At 47.8% G+C, this 22,306-nt stretch overlaps 1 protein-coding gene across 1 annotated transcript in view; it reads right to left on the bottom strand.

The window, feature by feature from the left end:
- VPS35 (VPS35 retromer complex component) overlaps positions 1-14,952 on the bottom strand; it is a 41,830-nt gene extending 26,878 nt beyond the window's left edge. Inside the window, exons 1-7 of the mRNA XM_075326132.1 lie at positions 14,890-14,952; positions 7,856-7,954; positions 3,213-3,309; positions 2,785-2,908; positions 2,058-2,240; positions 1,031-1,244; positions 861-944 (exon numbers count right to left, since the gene is read on the bottom strand). Of these exons, the coding sequence (XP_075182247.1) occupies positions 861-944; positions 1,031-1,244; positions 2,058-2,240; positions 2,785-2,908; positions 3,213-3,309; positions 7,856-7,954; positions 14,890-14,892 (804 nt within the window). The 5' untranslated portion in view covers positions 14,893-14,952. The remainder of the gene's footprint in view (positions 1-860; positions 945-1,030; positions 1,245-2,057; positions 2,241-2,784; positions 2,909-3,212; positions 3,310-7,855; positions 7,955-14,889) is intronic.
- Positions 14,953-22,306: the final 7,354 nt, after the last annotated feature.

Genomic DNA, 22,306 nt, shown 5'->3' with positions numbered 1-22,306 from the left:
GCCCCTGCCGCACACAGCCCTGCCCCTGCCGCACACAGCCCTGCCCCTGCCGCACACAGCCCTGCCCCTGCCGCACACAGCCCTGCCCCTGCCGCACACAGCCCTGCCCCTGCCGCACACAGCCCTGCCCCTGCCGCACACAGCCCTGCCCCTGCCGCACACAGCCCTGCCCCTGCCGCACACAGCCCTGCCCCTGCCGCACACAGCCCTGCCCCTGCCGCACACAGCCCACAGCACTGCCCCTGCCGCACACAGCCCACAGCACTGCCCCTGCCGCACACAGCCCACAGCACTGCCCCTGCCGCACACAGCCCACAGCACTGCCCCTGCCGCACACAGCCCACAGCACTGCCCCTGCCGCACACAGCCCACAGCACTGCCCCTGCCGCACACAGCCCACAGCACTGCCCCTGCCGCACACAGCCCACAGCACTGCCCCTGCCGCACACAGCCCACAGCACTGCCCCTGCCGCACACAGCCCACAGCACTGCCCCTGCCGCACACAGCCCACAGCACTGCCCCTGCCGCACACAGCCCACAGCACTGCCCCTGCCGCACACAGCCCACAGCACTGCCCCTGCCGCACACAGCCCACAGCACTGCCCCTGCCGCACACAGCCCACAGCACTGCCCCTGCCGCACACAGCCCACAGCACTGCCCCTGCCTCTTGTCACTATTGTCCACCACCCCCCAAGTAAGCTACATTCAGATTAAAAGACGCACCCTTCATTTCCCTCCCAAATTTTTGGGAGGAAAAGAGTGTTTCATAATCCGAAAAATACGGTAGTTTTATTCCATATGTAAATGGGAGGTTTCGGCGCTTTCCTTGTTCCCCCTTCTTCAGAGGCAGCGGCTCACCTGTATGATGCACTCCATCAGATACTCCTGGGCCAGCGCGTCCCGGCAGTTCACCACCTGCTCCAGAATGCCGGGTAACACAATCTGGAAAGGAGATCAGACGCCATAACTCACGGTCGTTACCAGCGGACTAAGCGCCCGTCTGCAGGTATAATCCCCCGGCCGCTCACCTGCTTGTACCGCTCCACGTTGACTCCCTCCAGCTGACTGAGCCGGACTAGGTTGGTCCCGACCAGAATGCGCAGCTCCTGACGCTCCCGCTCCCGCTTCTCCTTGTCCCGGCTGTGCCCCTGGTGCTGCATTCGCACCCACAGCTTGTTCATCTCTGCAAAATTCAGCAGCACGAAATCCATGGAGTCGCTGATGTCTCCTGTAATCTCCTCGCTGCAAAAAAAGGAACATTCATGTTCACACAATCTGCGAGATTACCAATCCCGTATACAAAAAGGATGAACGACAGCGGGAAGATTAATAATCCAGATCCTGTTCTGTGACCTGAAATAACAAGCTATTTAAAAAAAAATAAAAAAAAAAACACAATATGGGAGCGCCAAAGAGAGAAAAGGCAAGGGAGCGCCAAAGAGAGAAAAGGCAAGGGAGCGCCAAAGAGAGAAAAGGCAAGGGAGCGCCAAAGAGAGAAAAGGCAAGGGAGCGCCAAAGAGAGAAAAGGCAAGGGAGCGCCAGAGAGAGAAAAGGCAAGGGAGCGCCAGAGAGAGAAAAGGCAAGGGAGCGCCAGAGAGAGAAAAGGCAAGGGAGCGCCAGAGAGAGAAAAGGCAAGGGAGCGCCAGAGAGAAAGCAGCAAGGGAGCGCCAGAGAGAAAGCAGCAAGGGAGCGCCAGAGAGAAAGCAGCAAGGGAACGCCAGAGAGAAAGCAGCAAGGGAGCGCCAGAGAGAAAGCAGCAAGGGAGCGCCAGAGAGAAAGCAGCAAGGGAGCGCCAGAGAGAAAGCAAGGGAGCGCCAAAGTTTCAGAGACTGTGGAACAAAAGACTATCCTTGTCACTGCTATACTGTCCTGAGGAAGGGGCTATGACCCCTGAAACGCGTAGACCTGTACATAGCTCATACAATAAAGACTTAGATTAAAGTTTCTTCGGCTCGTATTGGCGATAAGCGCGGCATTACACCCATTCTTCCTTCCGATAATTTTCTATATAAAAAGTTTAAACAATTTTTTTCAAAAAGTGCAGCGTCTCCTTACTGCATCTGCTCCCCCTCGTCCGGCAGGATATTCCTGGTGCACTGCAGGAGGTAATTGCGCAGAAAGAGCCCCCGCAGCGGATGCTGGACCCCCCGACACATCTCCACCATGTCCTTTAAGATATCCTTCCTGGACTGGGAGAAGGACTTCACATAGACGACACCGACGGTGATCAGCAGATAACTGCGAGAGAAAGAACAGCAGCAGACAATTACCGCAAACAATGGAATGTCGCCATAAGACCGGTAACACATCTGATGTTCTCAGCGGAGGTCTGTGAGCCGCTATGGGGGCAGGTAATGCTCCACCTGTCAGGCTGAGCCCTCTACATAAGGGCACCCCCGGTGATAACGCACCCCCACCAGCGACGACGCACCCCCACAGCGACGACGCACCCCCACAGCGACGACGCACCCCCACCAGCGACGACGCACCCCCACAGCGACGACGCACTCCCACAGCGACGACGCACCCCCACCAGCGACGACGCACCCCCACCAGCGACGACGCACCCCCACCAGCGACGACGCACCCCCACCAGCGACGACGCACCCCCACCAGCGACGACGCACCCCCACCAGCGACGACGCACCCCCACCAGCGACGACGCACCCCCACCAGCGACGACGCACCCCCACCAGCGACGACGCACCCCCACTAGCGACGACGCACCCCCACTAGCGACGACACACCCATACGCCATCTTGCATGGAGCGGTCATACTCACAGCCTGGGGATGATGTTCCCGGCATACTGCACGAGCTCGTATAAATCCGCCACTTTCCTTCCTTTGGCGAACTCATCGGTCAGATACACCTCCAGGTAGTGCAGCTCGTCAGAGATCGCCATGTCTGCACAGGGGCAAGTTAAAGTCATTGTACAATGCAAATTTTGTGCACAGTATCATTCTTTAGGTAAAAAAAAAAAAAAAAAAAAAAAAAAAAAAAGGGGTCAGTCCTGCAAAATGATCCCCGGGATCGGACAAAACACAAAGTGGAGACAACAAAAGACCTCATTCTCATGATTGACAGGCGACAACGAGCGACTGCGGCCGAGACATCACCATAAATTAATCACCAAAATCACAGAGGTCCCGGATAATGTGTGACCTCAAGAAACGGAAACCATCTATACAACAACAACATGAAAGGATACAGAGCTCATAGTAACTCTTCGGCGACAGCATGGAGGTGCGCAGCTCTCCCAACATATTGGAGGCGTGCTTCAGAGCGTCCATCAGCTTGTTCTTGTCCTAAAGAAATCAATAGAAAACAGTTATATTCTTGTACATAGGGGCAGTATTATAGTAGTTATATTCTTGTACATAGAGGGCAGTATTATAGTAGTTATATTCTTGTATATAGGAGCAGTATTATAGTAGTTATATTCTTGTACATAGAGGGCAGTATTATAGTAGTTATATTCTTGTATATAGGAGCAGTATTATAGTAGTTATATTCTTGTACATAGGAGCAGTATTATAGTAGTTATATTCTTGTACATAGGAGCAGTATTATAGTACTTATATTCTTGTACATAGAGGGCAGTATTATAGTAGTTATATTCTTGTATATAGGAGCAGTATTATAGTAGTTATATTCTTGTACATAGAGGGCAGTATTATAGTAGTTATATTCTTGTATATAGGAGCAGTATTATAGTAGTTATATTCTTGTACATAGGAGCAGTATTATAGTAGTTATATTCTTGTACATAGGAGCAGTATTATAGTACTTATATTCTTGTACATAGGGGAAGTATTATAGTAGTTATATTCTTGTACATAGGGGAAGTATTATAGTAGTTATATTCTTGTACATAGGGGCAGTATTATAGTAGTTATATTCTTGTACATAGGAGCAGTATTATAGTAGTTATATTCTTGTACATAGGGGGCAGTATTATAGTAGTTATATTCTTGTACATAGGAGCAGTATTATAGTAGTTATATTCTTGTACATAGGGGCAGTATTATAGTAGTTATATTCTTGTACATAGAGGGCAGTATTATAGTACTTATATTCTTGTATATAGGGGCAGTATTATAGTAGTTATATTCTTGTACATAGAGGGCAGTATTATAGTAGTTATATTCTTGTATATAGGAGCAGTATTATAGTAGTTATATTCTTGTACATAGGAGCAGTATTATAGTAGTTATATTCTTGTACATAGGAGCAGTATTATAGTACTTATATTCTTGTACATAGGGGAAGTATTATAGTAGTTATATTCTTGTACATAGGGGAAGTATTATAGTAGTTATATTCTTGTACATAGGGGAAGTATTATAGTAGTTATATTCTTGTACATAGGGGCAGTATTATAGTAGTTATATTCTTGTACATAGGAGCAGTATTATAGTAGTTATATTCTTGTACATAGGGGGCAGTATTATAGTAGTTATATTCTTGTACTTAGGAGCAGTATTATAGTAGTTATATTCTTGTACATAGGGGCAGTATTATAGTAGTTATATTCTTGTACATAGAGGGCAGTATTATAGTAGTTATATTCCTGTACATAGGGGCAGTATTATAGTAGTTATATTCTTGTACATAGGTGCAGTATTATAGTGGTTATATTCTTGTACATAGGGGCAGTATTATAGTAGTTATATTCTTGTACATAGGGGCAGTATTATAGTAGTTATATTCTTGTACATAGGGGCAGTATTATAGTGGTTATATTCTTGTACATAGGGGACAGTATTATAGTAGTTATATTCTTGTACATAGGGGGCAGTATTATAGTAGTTATATTCTTGTATATAGGAGCAGTATTATAGTAGTTATATTCTTGTACATAGGAGCAGTATTATAGTAGTTATATTCTTGTACATAGGGGAAGTATTATAGTAGTTATATTCTTGTACATAGGGGCAGTATTATAGTAGTTATATTCTTGTACATAGGGGGCAGTATTATAGTAGTTATATTCTTGTACATAGGAGCAGTATTATAGAAGTTATATTCTTGTATATAGGAGCAGTATTATAGTACTTATATTCTTGTACATAGGGGAAGTATTATAGTAGTTATATTCTTGTACATAGGGGCAGTATTATAGTAGTTATATTCTTGTACATAGGGGCTGTGTTATAGTGGTTATATTCTTGTACATAGGGGCAGTATTATAGTAGTTATATTCTTGTACATAGGGGCAGTATTATAGTAGTTATATTCTTGTACATAGGGGCAGTATTATAGTAGTTATATTCTTGTACATAGGGGCAGTATTATAGTAGTTATATTCTTGTACATAGGGGCAGTATTATAGTAGTTATATTCTTGTACATAGGGGCAGTATTATAGTAGTTATATTCTTGTACATAGGGGCAGTATTATAGTAGTTATATTCTTGTACATAGGGGCAGTATTATAGTAGTTATATTCTTGTACATAGGGGACAGTATTATAGTAGTTATATTCTTGTACATAGGGGCAGTATTATAGTAGTTATATTCTTGTACATAGGGGCAGTATTATAGTAGTTATATTCTTGTACATAGGGTGCATATTATAGTAGTTATATTCTTGTACATAGGGGCAGTATTGTAGTTATATTCTTGTACATAGCGGCAGTATTATAGTAGTTACATTCTTGTACATAGGAGCAGTATTATAGTAGTTATATTCTTGTACATAGGGGCAGTATTATAGTAGTTATATTCTTGTACATAGGGGCAGTATTATAGTAGTTATATTCTTGTACATAGGGGCAGTATTGTAGTTATATTCTTGTACATAGCGGCAGTATTATAGTAGTTATATTCTTGTACATAGGAGCAGTATTATAGTAGTTATATTCTTGTACATAGGGGCAGTATTATAGCAGTTATATTCTTGTACATAGGGGCAGTATTATAGTAGTTATATTCTTGTACATAGGGGCAGTATTATACTGGTTATATTCTAACACACCGGGAAGTATTTCAGCAGTTAAATCCTTGTAGACACAATAGTGGAGTACTCGGCAGTATTGGGGATGTGACAGGTCGGGCTGATCACTGCTGGGTAATTTCATCCTGGCAGCCCACACGCCCGCACAGCGATTTACATTGATTAGGAGAGTAATTTTCAGCGCTGTCCCATGGGAAATTAGGCAGATGAGGATTGATAAGACAGGCATGAATTCCAGCATGTTTTTGGATCTAATTCATTGCACACTATTAAAACAAATAGGCAGGACATTGCTTTACTTCACGTTGCAAAAGGTCCAGTGCATTTGCCAATGAAGGTGCCTATTCTGCAATCCCGAAAATATAATTATGTGCCCCCGCAAGCGCCCAATCATTCATATGCAAAGCGGTTTATGACAGCACAATAATAAATCTGGAGAACGCGTCCCATTAATTATAATTAATATACAAAATGCATCAGATTAATGGAGGGATGGAAGGAATGGCAGCCGAGCCGCACGGCGTCAGATACAGCTTCACAGAGGCCGGGACCGCCTGCGGCACATATATACCGTATATACCGTACTGCTGAAGAGGTTATAAAATGTGAAGACCCCAAAGAAGAGAACATTAAAGGAAATCTACAGAAATAATATCAGTGCTTCACTGCGGAAAAACTCTGCTCAGAGAAGTGACAGCAGCACTGCGAGCGCAGCTCTGGAGTATGATACAGGATATAACTCAGGACCAGTAATGTGTGTACACAGTGACTGCACCAGCAGAATAGTGAGTGCAGCTCTGGAGTATAATACAGGAGGTAACTCAGGATCAGTAATGTAATGTATGTACACAGTGACTGCACCAGCAGAATAGTGAGTGCAGCTCTGGAGTATAATACAGGAGGTAACTCAGGATCAGTAATGTAATGTATGTACACAGTGACTGCACCAGCAGAATAGTGAGTGCAGCTCTAGAGTATAATACAGGAGGTAACTCAGGATCAGTAATGTAATGTATGTACACGGTGACTGAAGCAGCAGAATAGTGAGTGCAGCTCTGGAGTATAATACAGGAGGTAGCTCAGGATCAGTAATGTAATGTATGTACACAGTGACTGCACCAACAGAATAGTGAGTGCAGCTCTAGAGTATAATACAGGAGGTAACTCAGGATCAGTAATGTAATGTATGTACACAGTGACTGCACCAGCAGAATAGTGAGTGCAGCTCTAGAGTATAATACAGGAGGTAACTCAGGATCAGTAATGTAATGTATGTACACGGTGACTGCAGCAGCAGAATAGTGAGTGCAGCTCTGGAGTATAATACAGGAGGTAGCTCAGGATCAGTAATGTAATGTATGTACACAGTGACTGCACCAGCATAATAGTGAGTGCAGCTCTGGAGTATAATACAGGAGGTAGCTCAGGATCAGTAATGTAATGTATGTACACAGTGACTGCACCAACAGAATAGTGAGTGCAGCTGTGGAGTATAATACATGAGGTCACTCAGGATCAGTAAAGTAATGTATCTACACAGTGACTGCACCAGCAGAATAATGAGTGCAGCTCTGGAGTATAAAAGCACAAAGTAAATAAAAAACATGAAGCATCCCATCATTTAAAATTGCCTGTATTCAGCCTCTCTACAGAGGGTATATAACAGACCATTGGTCGGATGCAGAGTTTTAACAGTTGCAATAATGTTAACAAATGTTACATGTAAATATTAAACTGTAACACAGGACATTGGGCTCCGATGGTTTTGCTTTGTTGGACGGTGGCCTGGAGGCCTCACAGACCGTCCATAGGGGGCAGTGTGGTGATCAGCGTGGGTATCGCCACTCATCTGTGCTCCTCTCTCATCCACGGTCGCACATTGTATCCATCACTCACCAGACATCTCTTCATCTGGAATGACTGCACCTTCACGGCTTGCACGGCTTCATCCAGAAGTTTTTCCTGCTCGTCCTGCGGGGACTGCTGTGTGGTCGGCTGGGGGGAAAAAAAATAAAATACAAAAATAAATTAAAAATAATAATAATAATTATATTACAGTGCTAAGAGTAGAATGATCCCGCCATGGTGCGATCTTAGGGATGGGTAACCAATCCGTAAAAATTCACAGCCATAAAATGACCAGGTGAATAATCTCATCCAGACCTGTGCTGGGCACGACGTTTCCCGAGGATCCATATTCCTCCAGATCGGAGCTCAAAAAGTAACTAAAACTAAAATTTCACGCATTTTTGTGCCATAAAACTTAATATATATACTGTATATTACAAAGGCTGGCAGGCGGACTAATCGTCTCCCCCCGCGATGGCCGCCCCCGCCGCACAGAGGGGATAGCGATTGTTAGAAATATGCAAAACAACCAAATATTTCTGGGGTTTGGGTAATTACGGACCATTACTCATTATAGACGTGTGTGCGGCCTGTCATCTGTGACAACTAAATTGTAGCAGGATTATTCTGCAGACGGCATGACAAACCCGATGTGGGGGAGGGGAAGCAAAAAATACACAAAACAATAAAACGGAGCACAAGGTGGAAACTGTACCAAAGTGACCGCGAGAAATGGGGGAGGGACGACCGGGAGCTGGATAATTACTGAACCTACAGCAACACAGAGGGACTGCGAAACTGCAAATCGCCAAAACAGCACAAAGCCAGACAGTGTGACTCCACAGCAGAATAGTGAGTGCAGCTCTGGAGTATTATACAGGATATAACTCAGGATCAGTAATGTATGTACACAGTGATTGCACCAGCAGAATAGTGAGTGCAGCCCTGGAGTATAATACAGGATGTAACTCAGGATTACCAATGTAATGTATGTACACAGTGACTGCACCAGCAGAATAGTGAGTGCAGCCCTGGAGTATAATACAGGATGTAACTCAGGATCAGTAATGTAATGTATGTACACAGTGACTGCACCAGCAGAATAGTGAGTGCAGCTCTGGAGTAGAATACTGGATATAACTCAGGATCAGTAATGTAATGTATGTACACAGTGACTGCACCAGCAGAATAGTGAGTGCAGCTCTGGAGTATAATATAGGAGGTAACTCAGGATCAATAATGTAATGTATGTACACAGTGACTGCACCAGCAGAATAGTGAGTGCAGCTCTGGAGTGTAATATAGGAGGTAACTCAGGATCAATAATGTAATGTATGTACACAGTGACTGCACCAGCAGAATAGTGAGTGCAGCTCTAGAGTATAATACAGGAGGTAACTCAGGATCAGTAATGTAATGTATGTACACGGTGACTGCAGCAGCAGAATAGTGAGTGCAGCTCTGGAGTAGAATACTGGATATAACTCAGGATCAGTAATGTAATGTATGTACACAGTGACTGCACCAGCAGAATAGTGAGTGCAGCTCTGGAGTATAATATAGGAGGTAACTCAGGATCAATAATGTAATGTATGTACACAGTGACTGCACCAGCAGAATAGTGAGTGCAGCTCTGGAGTGTAATATAGGAGGTAACTCAGGATCAATAATGTAATGTATGTACACAGTGACTGCACCAGCAGAATAGTGAGTGCAGCTCTGGAGTATAATATAGGAGGTAACTCAGGATCAATAATGTAATGTATGTACACAGTGACTGCACCAGCAGAATAGTGAGTGCAGCTCTGGAGTGTAATATAGGAGGTAACTCAGGATCAATAATGTAATGTATGTACACAGTGACTGCACCAGCAGAACAGTGAGTGCAGCTCTGGAGTGTAATACAGGGAAAAAATGTTAGTAACAATGCTGAAACAATTGACAAGCTACAATTTATTTTTTGCTGCAAGTCTGGAATGGGAAAAAGCAACATGTAAACAAAACTTCAAAATTCTCATTGACTTTCCTGGCATAAATTCTTTACATGCAGCTTTGTGACAAAACTAGATTCAAAACCGCACTAGAGTCACTATATGTAGTTGAGTATTGACGCAGTCAGGTGACTTCTATGGATAATTAATAAGTGACCGGATCAGAAGAGGACGGTTTTTGTAAGGATATTGGCTCATTGAGTAAGAACGACCCTATACCATGGACAGGAGCCGGCCCCTCTGCAGACCTTCGTCAACCAGCAATGGGACTTTTTCCCCCCCGACAGGCACTGACACACGTCCTCAGACTGTTTTTCTCATTCCTCTGTTATTTTTGCCACATATGTGCAAATTATAAAAATCTAATCATTTGCTGATTTTTTGCAGAAAATTCTTCAACTCTCCCCTTCACCTGAAACAACCTAAATACGCTTTTCACAAATCTGCAGGGTGGAAATGAAAGGGTGCGCTCCATTAAACGATCTTCATTGCTGATCACAGTGCAAAAAAAAGCCATAAATTTCCCCCTTTAAATTGCAAAATGAGAAATTGCAGATCTAACTGACGCGGAACTCAGTTCAAATTTAAAATTCAAAATTCCGCTGTGGATATTTTTTGCAGCGTGAGCATTCCATTTCCCAGAATCCCATGCATCATGCTGACACTAATATGTGCAGATATGAATATTTGGATCAGTGCCGCCGCTAATGTAAAAGGTTCTAGATCTGCTGCAAGATTTTCAGTCTCAGCTGTGACACTGGTTGTTCAGGATCTGACTGCTGAGGCCAGTGATTGTCTGCAGCTGTCCAGTGCATGAAGTGAACGATCACTGCAGGATTATTGTTAAGGACCGCTGGAGCATCAGAGGAACCAATGGATGAGTGATTATCTCTTCAGGCGTACACGTTCCTCCACCTTCTTAGTTCCTGCTTTCCAAAGGACGTGCACTCCTGATGACTAACAGCTTGGGCCAGCAGCATTGTCGTGCTCCTAGCCCAAACTGTGCACCTACTGATGCAGCATTGCCTCTGCTGCATCTAAGGAGTCCAGGGACACCGGTGCTGGCTGGGAACAGGAGCTAACAGCACGCTCCAACAATCTGGTCAACTTTAGAGCAGCGCTTACAGGCTCTAAAAGAAAGAGCTTATAAGCATTGAGCATGATCGGTCCCCGCTGCATCAAAAGAGAACAGGGACAACAAAGCTGGCTGGGATCGGAAGCTAACAGCGCGCTCCAACAATCCAGTCAACTTCAGAGTAGCGCTTACAGGCTCTATAATAAAGAGCTTGTAAGCACTGCACATGTTTGGCCTCCAATGCATCAAAGGAGCGAAGGGACACCAGAGCTGACCAGGGACGGGCGCCAACATCGCACTCCTGCAATGTGATCTACTTCACCACAGCACTTGCAGGCTATATGATAAAGAGCTTGTAAGCACTGTGAATGTTCAGCCTCCCCTACTTTGAAGGAGAGCAAGGACACCAGAGCAGGCCAAGATCTAAGTGTTCTTCAGCAATCCGGTCAAATTCAGAGCTATGCTTACAGGCTCTATAATAAAGAGCTTGTAAGCACTGTGCATGTTTGGCCTCCAATGCAGCAAAGGGACACCAGAGCTGTTAGGGAACAGGAACCAACAGCGCACTCCAGCAATCCAGTCAACTTCAGAGTAGCGCTTACAGGCTCTATAATAAAGAGCTTGTAAGCACTGCACATGATCGGCCTCCGCTGCATCAAAAGAGCCCAGAGACAGCAGAGCTGACCAGGAAAAGGAGCTAACATTGCACTCCAGCAATGTGATCTACTTCAACGCAGCACTTGCAGGCTCTATAATAAAGAGCTTGTAAGCACCGTGCATGTTCAGCCTCCGCTGCTTTGAAGGAGAGCAGACCAGGATCTAACAGCACTCTCCAGCAATCCGGTGAACTTCAGAGCTGCGCTTACAGGCTCTATAATAAAGAGCTTGTAAGCACTTTGCACATTTGGCAAACTATGAAATTAATAATCTCTGTTCTTGAGACTGAGGAGTATTTTTTTTTATTATTGAGTAAATCACACATGGCTATTTTACCCATTGAAGAACATGAAAAGTTCCTACAAAAAGGGAACCTGTCAGCAGGTTTTTGCTACCCCTGAATAATATAGGGGTAGAGACCCAGATTCCAGCTATGTATTACTTCCTGGGCTGCTTGCTGTAGTTTTGATAAAATCCCTGTTTTATCTGCTGCTGTTCTCTGAATGCTGCGCTCTATATAACTCGCCCATACCACTGATGGCAGCTTTCTTACACTGCATAGGCAGAAAGGTGCCAATCAGTGAGGGGAATGGGAAGGCAGTAAATTTACTAGTCCTCTAGTGATAATCTCCTGCTGATAAAACAATGATCATATAAAAACTATAGCAAGCAACCCAATAAGTGGCACCTTGTTGGAATCAGGGTCTCTGCCCCTACATTATGCAGTGCTCAGATTAGACAAAACCTGGTATCAGATTCCCTTTGTACCATATCTGCACTTGGGGCATTTACTATTTAAATCTTAAACAATCCCTTTAAATCTCAGCCGTGAGCTCACGTGTCCGACAGTATGTGGAACCAACCTACTGACGGTTTCCAAACAAAAAGTCAAAAACCAGCCCTGAACATGAAAAGATCTGGAAAGAAAACAATGAGGAAGAATTATTAAAAAAAAATAAATTATAAAGTATTTGAATTTTATGACAATCACAAAAAGAGGAGGCGGCCTTAAAGGGGGTTGACCACCACCTGAATAACCCCTTTCCGAGTCAAGAAAAAAAAACCTAAACACCCCTCCTGCATCAGTGCCATTCAAGAGATGTTAGAGCTGCAGATTTTACCAATTCACCAGCGCTTATTGTGATGGGCAGCAGCCTTTCAGTAACCACTGATTGGCTGTAGCGATCACATGACAATGTAATATTTGCCAGGAATAGCAGTGCTGACATCCCTGGAGCAGCCCCGATGCAGGACATGACCACTGCAGATTTTACCAATTCACCAGCGCTTATTGTGACTGGCAGCAGCCTTTCAGTAACCATTGATTGGCTGCAGCACTCACATAACATAATGTATCGCCACCTGCCAGTAACAGCAGCGCCACCATCCCTGGAGCAGCCCCGGTGCAGGACATGACCTCTGTAGATTTTACCAATTCACCAGCACTTATTGTGATGGGCAGCAGCCTTTCAGTGACCATTGATTGGCTGCAGCGCTCACATAATGCAATATCACCTGCCAGGAACAGCAGCGCTGATATTCCTGGAGCAGCCCCGATGCAGGATGTGATCTCTGCAGATTTTACCATTTCACCAGCGCTTATGGTTGTACTGTGATTAGCTGCAGCCTTTGAGTAACTGCCGATTGGCTGCAGCGCTCACATAATGTAATATCACCTGTTTTGACATCCCTGAAGCAGCCCCGGTGCATAACGTGACCTTTGCAGATCTTACCATTTCACCAGCGCTTTCGGCCGTACTATGATGAGCAGCAGCCTCCTTTGGGTAATTGTCACGTGAGCGCTGCACCCAATCAGCAATTACCCAAAGGAGGCTGCTGCTCATCACAGTACGGCCGAAAGCGCTGGTGAAATGGTAAGATCTGCAAAGGTCACGTTATGCACCGGGGCTGCTTCAGGGATGTCAAAACAGGTGATATTACATTATGTGAGCGCTGCAGCCAATCGGCAGTTACTCAAAGGCTGCAGCTAATCACAGTACAACCATAAGTGCTGGTGAAATGGTAAAATCTGCAGAGGTCTCATCCTGCACCGGGGCTGCTCCAGGGATGTCAGAACAGGTGATATTACATTATGTGAGCGCTGCAGCCAATCGGCAGTTACTCAAAGGCTGCAGCTAATCACAGTACAACCATAAGCGCTGGTGAAATGGTAAAATCTGCAGAGGTCTCATCCTGCACCGGGGCTGCTCCAGGGATGTCAGAACAGGTGATATTACATTATGCTATGTGAGCGCTGCAGCCAATCGGCAGTTACTCAAAGGCTGCAGCTAATCACAGTACAACCATAAGCACTGGTGAAATGGTAAAATCTGCAGAGATCACATCCTGCATCGGGGCTGCTCCAGGAATATCAGCGCTGCTGTTCCTGGCAGGTGATATTACATTATGTGAGTGCTGCAGCCAATCAATGGTTACTGAAAGGCTGCTGCCCATCACAATAAGTGCTGGTGAATTGGTAAAATCTACAGAGGTCACGTCCTGCACCGGGGCTGCTCCAGGGATGGTGGCGCTGCTGTTACTGGCAGGTGACGATACATTGTCACGTGAGCGCTGCAGCCAATATAGCAATGTATCGTCACCTGCCAGTAACAGCAGCGTCGCCATCCCTGGAGTAGCCGCACTGCAGCACGTGAGGGCAGATTGTATTTTTTTGCTGTGAGACATCACGTTAACCAAGTAGTGGACAATCCCTTTAAGAGAAATTGTGAGTCCTAGGTCATCAAAATTGTGCAATATGTGAAAATCAATAAGCCTATACCAATGATTGCAAAATGACTCCCCCCACCGTGTCCAGAGAGCCAATGCTGGGGGTTGTAGTTTTGGATCGCCATAAAACGCATCAACCCCTAAAATGTGGAACTTTGGTATATTCCATTTCTACAGCCCATAATGATACAACAGGGGAGTGACACTACCATTCACTCCAGAGGGGGGATGTGAAATATATTGAGCCGTTTTAATTAATGTAATTAGTTAATAACTTGTGTGTAATTACCTGAAACATGTGACTGCAATAACTGCAGCCAGAAAACCCTGCAGCTGCGTGCAATACACTGTATACTGCTGTGCAGGGGGCATATATATGCAGAAAGCCCCATATCTGCTGGTGCATATCCGCATTGTATCCGTATTTCACTTCCTGCACCCACCTGCATACAGCTGTATCCATTCTGGACCCCTAAACCCGGAATCCAGGCCCAGCACCGCCCAGCAGCCTTGCCCCTAGCCCTTCCCTGTATCTACAGCCCGTGCAGGCAGCAGCACAGCGCCCCGCAGCCGCCATAGCCCCCCAAGCCCGTACACAACACGCATCGGGGGTCAGAGACCCCAAAACTCACCATGATGTCTCCTCTCAGCGTCTCCCTCCAGTCATGTGACCTGCAGACACGGGCCCCGCCCTTCTCTAAGAAACCGCGCTCGTCATTGGTCAACTAAGATAGAGAACTGTGCTGTAAGCTGATTGGAAGGGATAAGAGTGATGGACGGCGAGTGCAGCCAATCAGAAAGCGGCAGCTCTGTCAACTATGTTCCACCCTTGTCAGCTGTGTGCACAGTGCTCTATGCGGTCATGCGCTATCCTGAATAGGTATAAAACCGCATCTAGGAATAAAAAAAATTAAAGCACTATAAATCTTGGTTTAAAATGGTTGAATTAACCGCTTCAAGGCCTGAGAAATTTTTTTATTTATTTTTTTTTACACTATTTTTTTTTTTTTCATCCATACAGCCGGGCGAGGCTTTGTTTGTGTTTAATTTGTTGTTTGTTTTTGTGCTGACATGACATTTTCATCTATACCATTTTGGTTGCTATTTGTTGAATAGGAGTTCTGGCTTTTCGATTTTTTTATTTTTTTTATTTTTTTTTGTACTTTGCGCCGTTTTCTGTAATTATTTTGTGAGATCGGACTTTTTTGGACACAACAGTAGCGGGTGTGTTTGTTTTTAAAGGCAATGTAAGGCGAAGAGATTGTATTTTTTTTAGATTTTTACTTTATTTTTGTGTGGTCCATGTAGGGGACTTGAACCTGCGATTGATCATCTATATCATGCGATAGCCAATGCAGAAAAATCAATTTTTAGGAGTAATGCCTAAGATGGCAATTATGGGGGACTTAAGCGGACCCCCGACTGCCATATTAACCCGTCAGCTCCCTGTAGTCTCGTCACTTAAATGCTGCTGTCAGATATAGGGATATATAGGTACAGTATATATATATATATATATATATATATATATATATATACATACAGTTAGGTCCAGAAATCTTTGGACAGTGACACAATTTTCGCGAGTTGGGCTCTGCATGCCACCACATTGGATATGAAATGAAACCTCTACAACAGAATTCAAGTGCAGATTGTAACGTTTAATTTGAAGGTTTGAACAAAAATATCTGATAGAAATTGTAGGAATTGTCACATTTCTTTACAAACACTGCACATTTTAGGAGGTCAAAAGTAATTGGACAAATAAACCAAACCCAAACAAAATATTTTTATTTTCAATATTTTGTTGCGAATCCTTTGGAGGCAATCACTGCCTTAAGTCTGGAACCCATGGACATCACCAAACGCTGGGTTTCCTCCTTCTTAATGCTTTGCCAGGCCTTTACAGCCGCAGCCGTCAGGTCTTGCTTGTTTGTGGGTCTTTTCGTCTTATGTCTGGATTTGAGCAAGTGAAATGCATACTCAATTGGGTTAAGATCTGGTGATTGACTTGGCAATTGCAGAATGTTCCACTTTTTTGCACTCATGAACTCCTGGGTAGCTTTGGCTGTATGCTTGGGGTCATTGTCCATCTGTACTATGAAGCGCCGTCCGATCAACTTTGCGGCATTTGGCTGAATCTGAGCTGAAAGTATATCCCGGTACACTTCAGAATTCATCCGGCTACTCTTGTCTGCTGTTATGTCATCAATAAACACAAGTGACCCAGTGCCATTGAAAGCCATGCATGCCCATGCCATCACGTTGCCTCCACCATGTTTTACAGAGGATGTGGTGTGCCTTGGATCATGTGCCGTTCCCTTTCTTCTCCAAACTTTTTTCTTCCCATCATTCTGGTACAGGTTGATCTTGGTCTCATCTGTCCATAGAATACTTTTCCAGAACTGAGCTGGCTTCATGAGGTGTTTTTCAGCAAATTTAACTCTGGCCTGTCTATTTTTGGAATTGATGAATGGTTTGCATCTAGATGTGAACCCTTTGTATTTACTTTCATGGAGTCTTCTCTTTACTGTTGTCATCCGTGGACGCCCAGGCCTTTTTGAGTTCCCAAGCTCACCAGTCAATTCCTTTTTTCTCAGAATGTACCCGACTGTTGATTTTGCTACTCCAAGCATGTCTGCTCTCTCTCTGATGGATTTTTTCTTTTTTTTCAGCCTCAGGATGTTCTGCTTCACCTCAATTGAGAGTTCCTTAGACCGCATGTTGTCTGGTCACAGCAACAGCTTCCAAATGCAAAACCACACACCTGTAATCAACCCCAGACCTTTTAACTACTTCATTGATTACAGGTTAACGAGGGAGACGCCTTCAGAGTTAATTGCAGCCCTTAGAGTCCCTTGTCCAATTACTTTTGGTCCCTTGAAAAAGAGGAGGCTATGCATTACAGAGCTATGATTCCTAAACCCTTTCTCCGATTTGGATGTGAACACTCTCATATTGCAGCTGGGAGTGTGCACTTTCAGCCCATATTATATATAGAATTGTATTTCTGAACATGTTTTTGTAAACAGCTAAAATAACAAAACTTGTGTCACTGTCCAAATATTTCTGGACCTAACTGTGTATATATATATATATATGTATGTATAGGGATAGAGAGAAATGAGGGAGGAGATGTAGGGAGATACAGCACTGTGGAGAGGATGGGTAGGATGATAGAGATGAGGAGGAGATGTAGGGCGGTGCAGCACTGTGGAGAGGATGGGTAGAGTGATAGAGATGAGGAGGAGATGTAGGGCGGTGCAGCACTGTGGAGAGGATGGGTAGAGTGATAGAGATGAGGAGGAGATGTAGGGCGGTGCAGCACTGTTGAGAGGATGGGTAGGGTGATAGAGATGAGGAGGAGTTGTAGGGCGGTGCAGCACTGTGGAGAGGATGGGTAGGATGATAGAGATGAGGAGGAGATGTAGGGCGGTGCAACACTGTGGAGAGGATGGGTAGGATGATAGAAATGAGGAGGAGATGTAGGGCGGTGCAGCACTGTGGAGAGGATGGGTAGGATGATAGAGATGAGGAGGAGATGTAGGGCGGTGCAGCACTGTGGAGAGGATGGGTAGGATGATAGAGATGAGGAGGAGATGTAGGGCGGTGCAGCACTGTGGAGAGGATGGGTAGAGTGATAGAGATGAGGAGGAGATGTAGGGCGGTGCAGCACTGTTGAGAGGATGGGTAGGGTGATAGAGATGAGGAGGAGATGTAGGGCGGTGCAGCACTGTGGAGAGGATGGGTAGGATGATAGAGATGAGGAGGAGATGTAGGGCGGTGCAGCACTGTGGAGAGGATGGGTAGGATGATAGAGATGAGGAGGAGATGTAGGGCGGTGCAGCACTGTGGAGAGGATGGGTAGAGTGATAGAGATGAGGAGGAGATGTAGGGCGGTGCAGCACTGTGGAGAGGATGGGTAGAGTGATAGAGATGAGGAGGAGATGTAGGGCGGTGCAGCACCGTTGAGAGGATGGGTAGGGTGATAGAGATGAGGAGGAGTTGTAGGGCGGTGCAGCACTGTGGAGAGGATGGGTAGGATGATAGAGATGAGGAGGAGATGTAGGGCGGTGCAACACTGTGGAGAGGATGGGTAGGATGATAGAAATGAGGAGGAGATGTAGGGCGGTGCAGCACTGTGGAGAGGATGGGTAGGATGATAGAGATGAGGAGGAGATGTAGGGCGGTGCAGCACTGTGGAGAGGATGGGTAGGATGATAGAGATGAGGAGGAGATGTAGGGCGGTGCAGCACTGTGGAGAGGATGGGTAGAGTGATAGAGATGAGGAGGAGATGTAGGGCGGTGCAGCACTGTTGAGAGGATGGGTAGGGTGATAGAGATGAGGAGGAGATGTAGGGCGGTGCAGCACTGTGGAGAGGATGGGTAGGATGATAGAGATGAGGAGGAGATGTAGGGCGGTGCAACACTGTGGAGAGGATGGGTAGGATGATAGAAATGAGGAGGAGATGTAGGGCGGTGCAGCACTGTGGAGAGGATGGGAAGGGTGATAGAGATGAGGAGGAGATGTAGGGAGATGCAGCACTGTGGAGAGGATGGGTAGGGTGATAGAGATGAGGAGGAGATGTAGGGCGGTGCAGCACTATGGAGAGGATGGGTAGGATGATAGAGATGAGGAGGAGATGTAGGGCGGTGCAGCACTGTGGAGAGGATGGGAAGGGTGATAGAGATGAGGAGGAGATGTAGGGAGATGCAGCACTGTGGAGAGGATGGGTAGGGTGATAGAGATGAGGAGGAGATGTAGGGCGGTGCAGCACTGTGGAGAGGATGGGTAGGGTGATAGTGATGAGGAGGAGATGTAGGGCGCTGCAGCACTGTGGAGAGGATGGGTAGGATGATAGAAATGAGGAGGAGATGTAGGGCGGTGCAGCACTGTAGAGAGGATGGGAAGGGTGATAGAGATGAGGAGGAGATGTAGGGAGATGCAGCACTGTGGAGAGGATGGGTAGGGTGATAGAGATGAGGAGGAGATGTAGGGTGGTGCAGCACTGTGGAGAGGATGGGTAGGATGATAGAAATGAGGAGGAGATGTAGGGCGGTGCAGCACTATGGAGAGGATGGGAAGGGTGATAGAGATGAGGAGGAGATGTAGGGAGATGCAGCACTGTGGAGAGGATGGGTAGGGTGATAGAGATGAGGAGGAGATGTAGGGCGGTGCAGCACTGTGGAGAGGATGGGTAGGATGATAGAGATGAGGAAGAGATGTAGGGCGGTGCAGCACTGTGGAGAGGATGGGAAGGGTGATAGAGATGAAGAGGAGATGTAGGGCGGTGCAGCACTGTGGAGAGGATGGGTAGGATGATAGAGATGAGGAAGAGATGTAGGGCGGTGCAGCACTGTAGAAAGGATGGATATAGTGGTAGATAAGGAGGAGGAGATGTAGGACTGTGCAGCACAGTAGAGAGGATTGGTAGGGTGATAGACAGAGGTGAGGGAGGAGATATAGGGCTGTGCAGCACTGTGGAGAGCTTTGTGGGTGACTGTGATCAGTTTATATTGGACTCTGTAGCGGATGGGAAACCAGTGTAATGGCTGGCACAGGGTGGAGGCATCGGTGCAGAGGTTGGAGAGGAATATGATCCTGGCTACTGCATTCAGGATGGATTGGGGAGGGGAGTAGCATAATGTCCCAAGATAGCGGTAGAACCGCACACGGAGATGGTCATATTGGGTTTAGGAAGGTCAGGAGAGGGAGGAAACATGAGAGGTTCCGTTTTTGTCAGATTCAGTTTCAGGTAGAGGGAGGACATGATGAGGCAGCGGACAGACAGTCCCTGGTATTGTGTAGTAATGCCGGCGGTGATGTCAGAAAACGACAGCATTCAGATGGTGCTGAAAACCAAAACTACAGATGGGAGGAGAGATCTGCTCACAAATGATTGTCTGGACTGGATACAATTGTAACAAACCCTCAGCTGTGAGAAAGAGAACCTAGGTCAGGATTTCATCCACTGACAGCAGAGAAAAGAGTGCAACAGTGGAGTTGTAAAGGCTGATGAAGGGGCCTGATGATGGGGTGAGGGCTGATTTTGGTATGGAGGTCCTCTGCAGTTGATGGAGAAAGCTGGATATTGTTCTTGGGCGTGGTCAAAATTTAAGGGTGTTTTTCTGTTTTAAAAAATATATATATTTTTATGTACAATCTCCTTGGCAGCCATGGTGTCAGCCCTCACAGGTGATCATTGCAGCCTCACTTAGAGGGGCGCCTCTATAACCCTTGTTATAGTGCAGTCTCTGCATATAGATCCCACCACTTCCGGGTTCGGACATAGCACGTGACCACGTGGGCAGGCTCATTTATACACACCAGCGCATGCGCAGCCTTCCACTTCCTTTTTCGAACGTCACCGTCCAAGATTCCAGTCACTTATCCGGCTAACCAATCAGCGCCCGTGGGTGTGAGTAGTTGGGACCAATCAGCTAAGACTACGAGGTTTTCCCGCGAAACCTGTTGGAACAGAGCGAAGCAGCTGACGATGGAGGCTGAGACGCTGAGGAGGCTGGCGCCGAGGCTGGGGATCTCCTCCGCCGGGGTGCTGGGGTACGTGCAGAGGGGCTGCTGGGGCTCACCTCCGCCGGGGTGCTGGGGTGCGTGCAGAGGGGCTGCTGGGGCTCAGCTCCGCCGGGGTGCTGGGGTACGTGCAGAGGGGCTGCTGGGGCTCACCTCCGCCGGGGTGCTGGGGTGCGTGCAGAGGGGCTGCTGGGGATCTCCTCCGCCGGGGTGCTGGGGTACGTGCAGAGGGGCTGCTGGGGCTCACCTCCGCCGGGGTGCTGGGGTGCGTGCAGAGGGGCTGCTGGGGCTCACCTCCGCCGGGGTGCTGGGGTGCGTGCAGAGGGGCTGCTGGGGCTCACCTCCGCCGGGGTGCTGGGGTGCGTGCAGAGGGGCTGCTGGGGCTCACCTCCGCCAGGGTGCTGGGGTGCGTGCAGAGGGGCTGCTGGGGATCTCCTCCGCCGGGGTGCTGGGGTGCGTGCAGAGGGGCTGCTGGGGCTCACCTCCGCCAGGGTGCTGGGGTGCGTGCAGAGGGGCTGCTGGGGCTCACCTCCGCCGGGGTGCTGGGGTGCGTGCAGAGGGGCTGCTGGGGCTCACCTCCGCCGGGGTGCTGGGGTGCGTGCAGAGGGGCTGCTGGGGCTCACCTCCGCCGGGGTGCTGGGGTGCGTGCAGAGGGGCTGCTGGGGCTCACCTCCGCCGGGGTGCTGGGGTGCGTGCAGAGGGGCTGCTGGGGCTCACCTCCGCCGGGGTGCTGGGGTACGTGCAGAGGGGCTGCTGGGGATCTCCTCCGCCGGGGTGCTGGGGTACGTGCAGAGGGGCTGCTGGGGATCTCCTCCGCCGGGGTGCTGGGGTACGTGCAGAGGGGCTGCTGGGGATCTCCTCCGCCGGGGTGCTGGGGTACGTGCAGAGGGGCTGCTGGGGCTCACCTCCGCCGGGGTGCTGGGGTGCGTGCAGAGGGGCTGCTGGGGCTCACCTCCGCCGGGGTGCTGGGGTGCGTGCAGAGGGGCTGCTGGGGCTCACCTCCGCCGGGGTGCTGGGGTGCGTGCAGAGGGGCTGCTGGGGTACGTGCAGAGGGGCTGCTGGGGTACGTGCAGAGGGGCTGCTGGGGCTCACCTCCGCCGGGGTGCTGGGGTACGTGCAGAGGGGCTGCTGGGGCTCACCTCCGCCGGGGTGCTGGGGTGCGTGCAGAGGGGCTGCTGGGGCTCACCTCCGCCGGGGTGCTGGGGTGCGTGCAGAGGGGCTGCTGGGGCTCACCTCCGCCGGGGTGCTGGGGTGCGTGCAGAGGGGCTGCTGGGGCTCACCTCCGCCGGGGTGCTGGGGTGCGTGCAGAGGGGCTGCTGGGGCTCACCTCCGCCGGGGTGCTGGGGTGCGTGCAGAGGGGCTGCTGGGGCTCACCTCCGCCGGGGGTGCTGGGGTACGTGCAGAGGGGCTGCTGGGGCTCACCTCCGCCGGGGTGCTGGGGTACGTTGCAGAGGGGCTGCTGGGGCCTCGACCTCCGCCGGGGCTGGGGTCAGAGGTCTGCTGGGGGTTGGGGTACG

The sequence above is a fragment of the Anomaloglossus baeobatrachus genome, chromosome 10 (genome assembly GCF_048569485.1).
Source record: "Anomaloglossus baeobatrachus isolate aAnoBae1 chromosome 10, aAnoBae1.hap1, whole genome shotgun sequence".
Classification (NCBI taxonomy): domain Eukaryota; kingdom Metazoa; phylum Chordata; class Amphibia; order Anura; family Aromobatidae; genus Anomaloglossus; species Anomaloglossus baeobatrachus.
The sequence above is the reverse complement of the archived record's forward strand: the minus strand, read 5'-3'. Positions and strand labels throughout refer to the sequence as shown.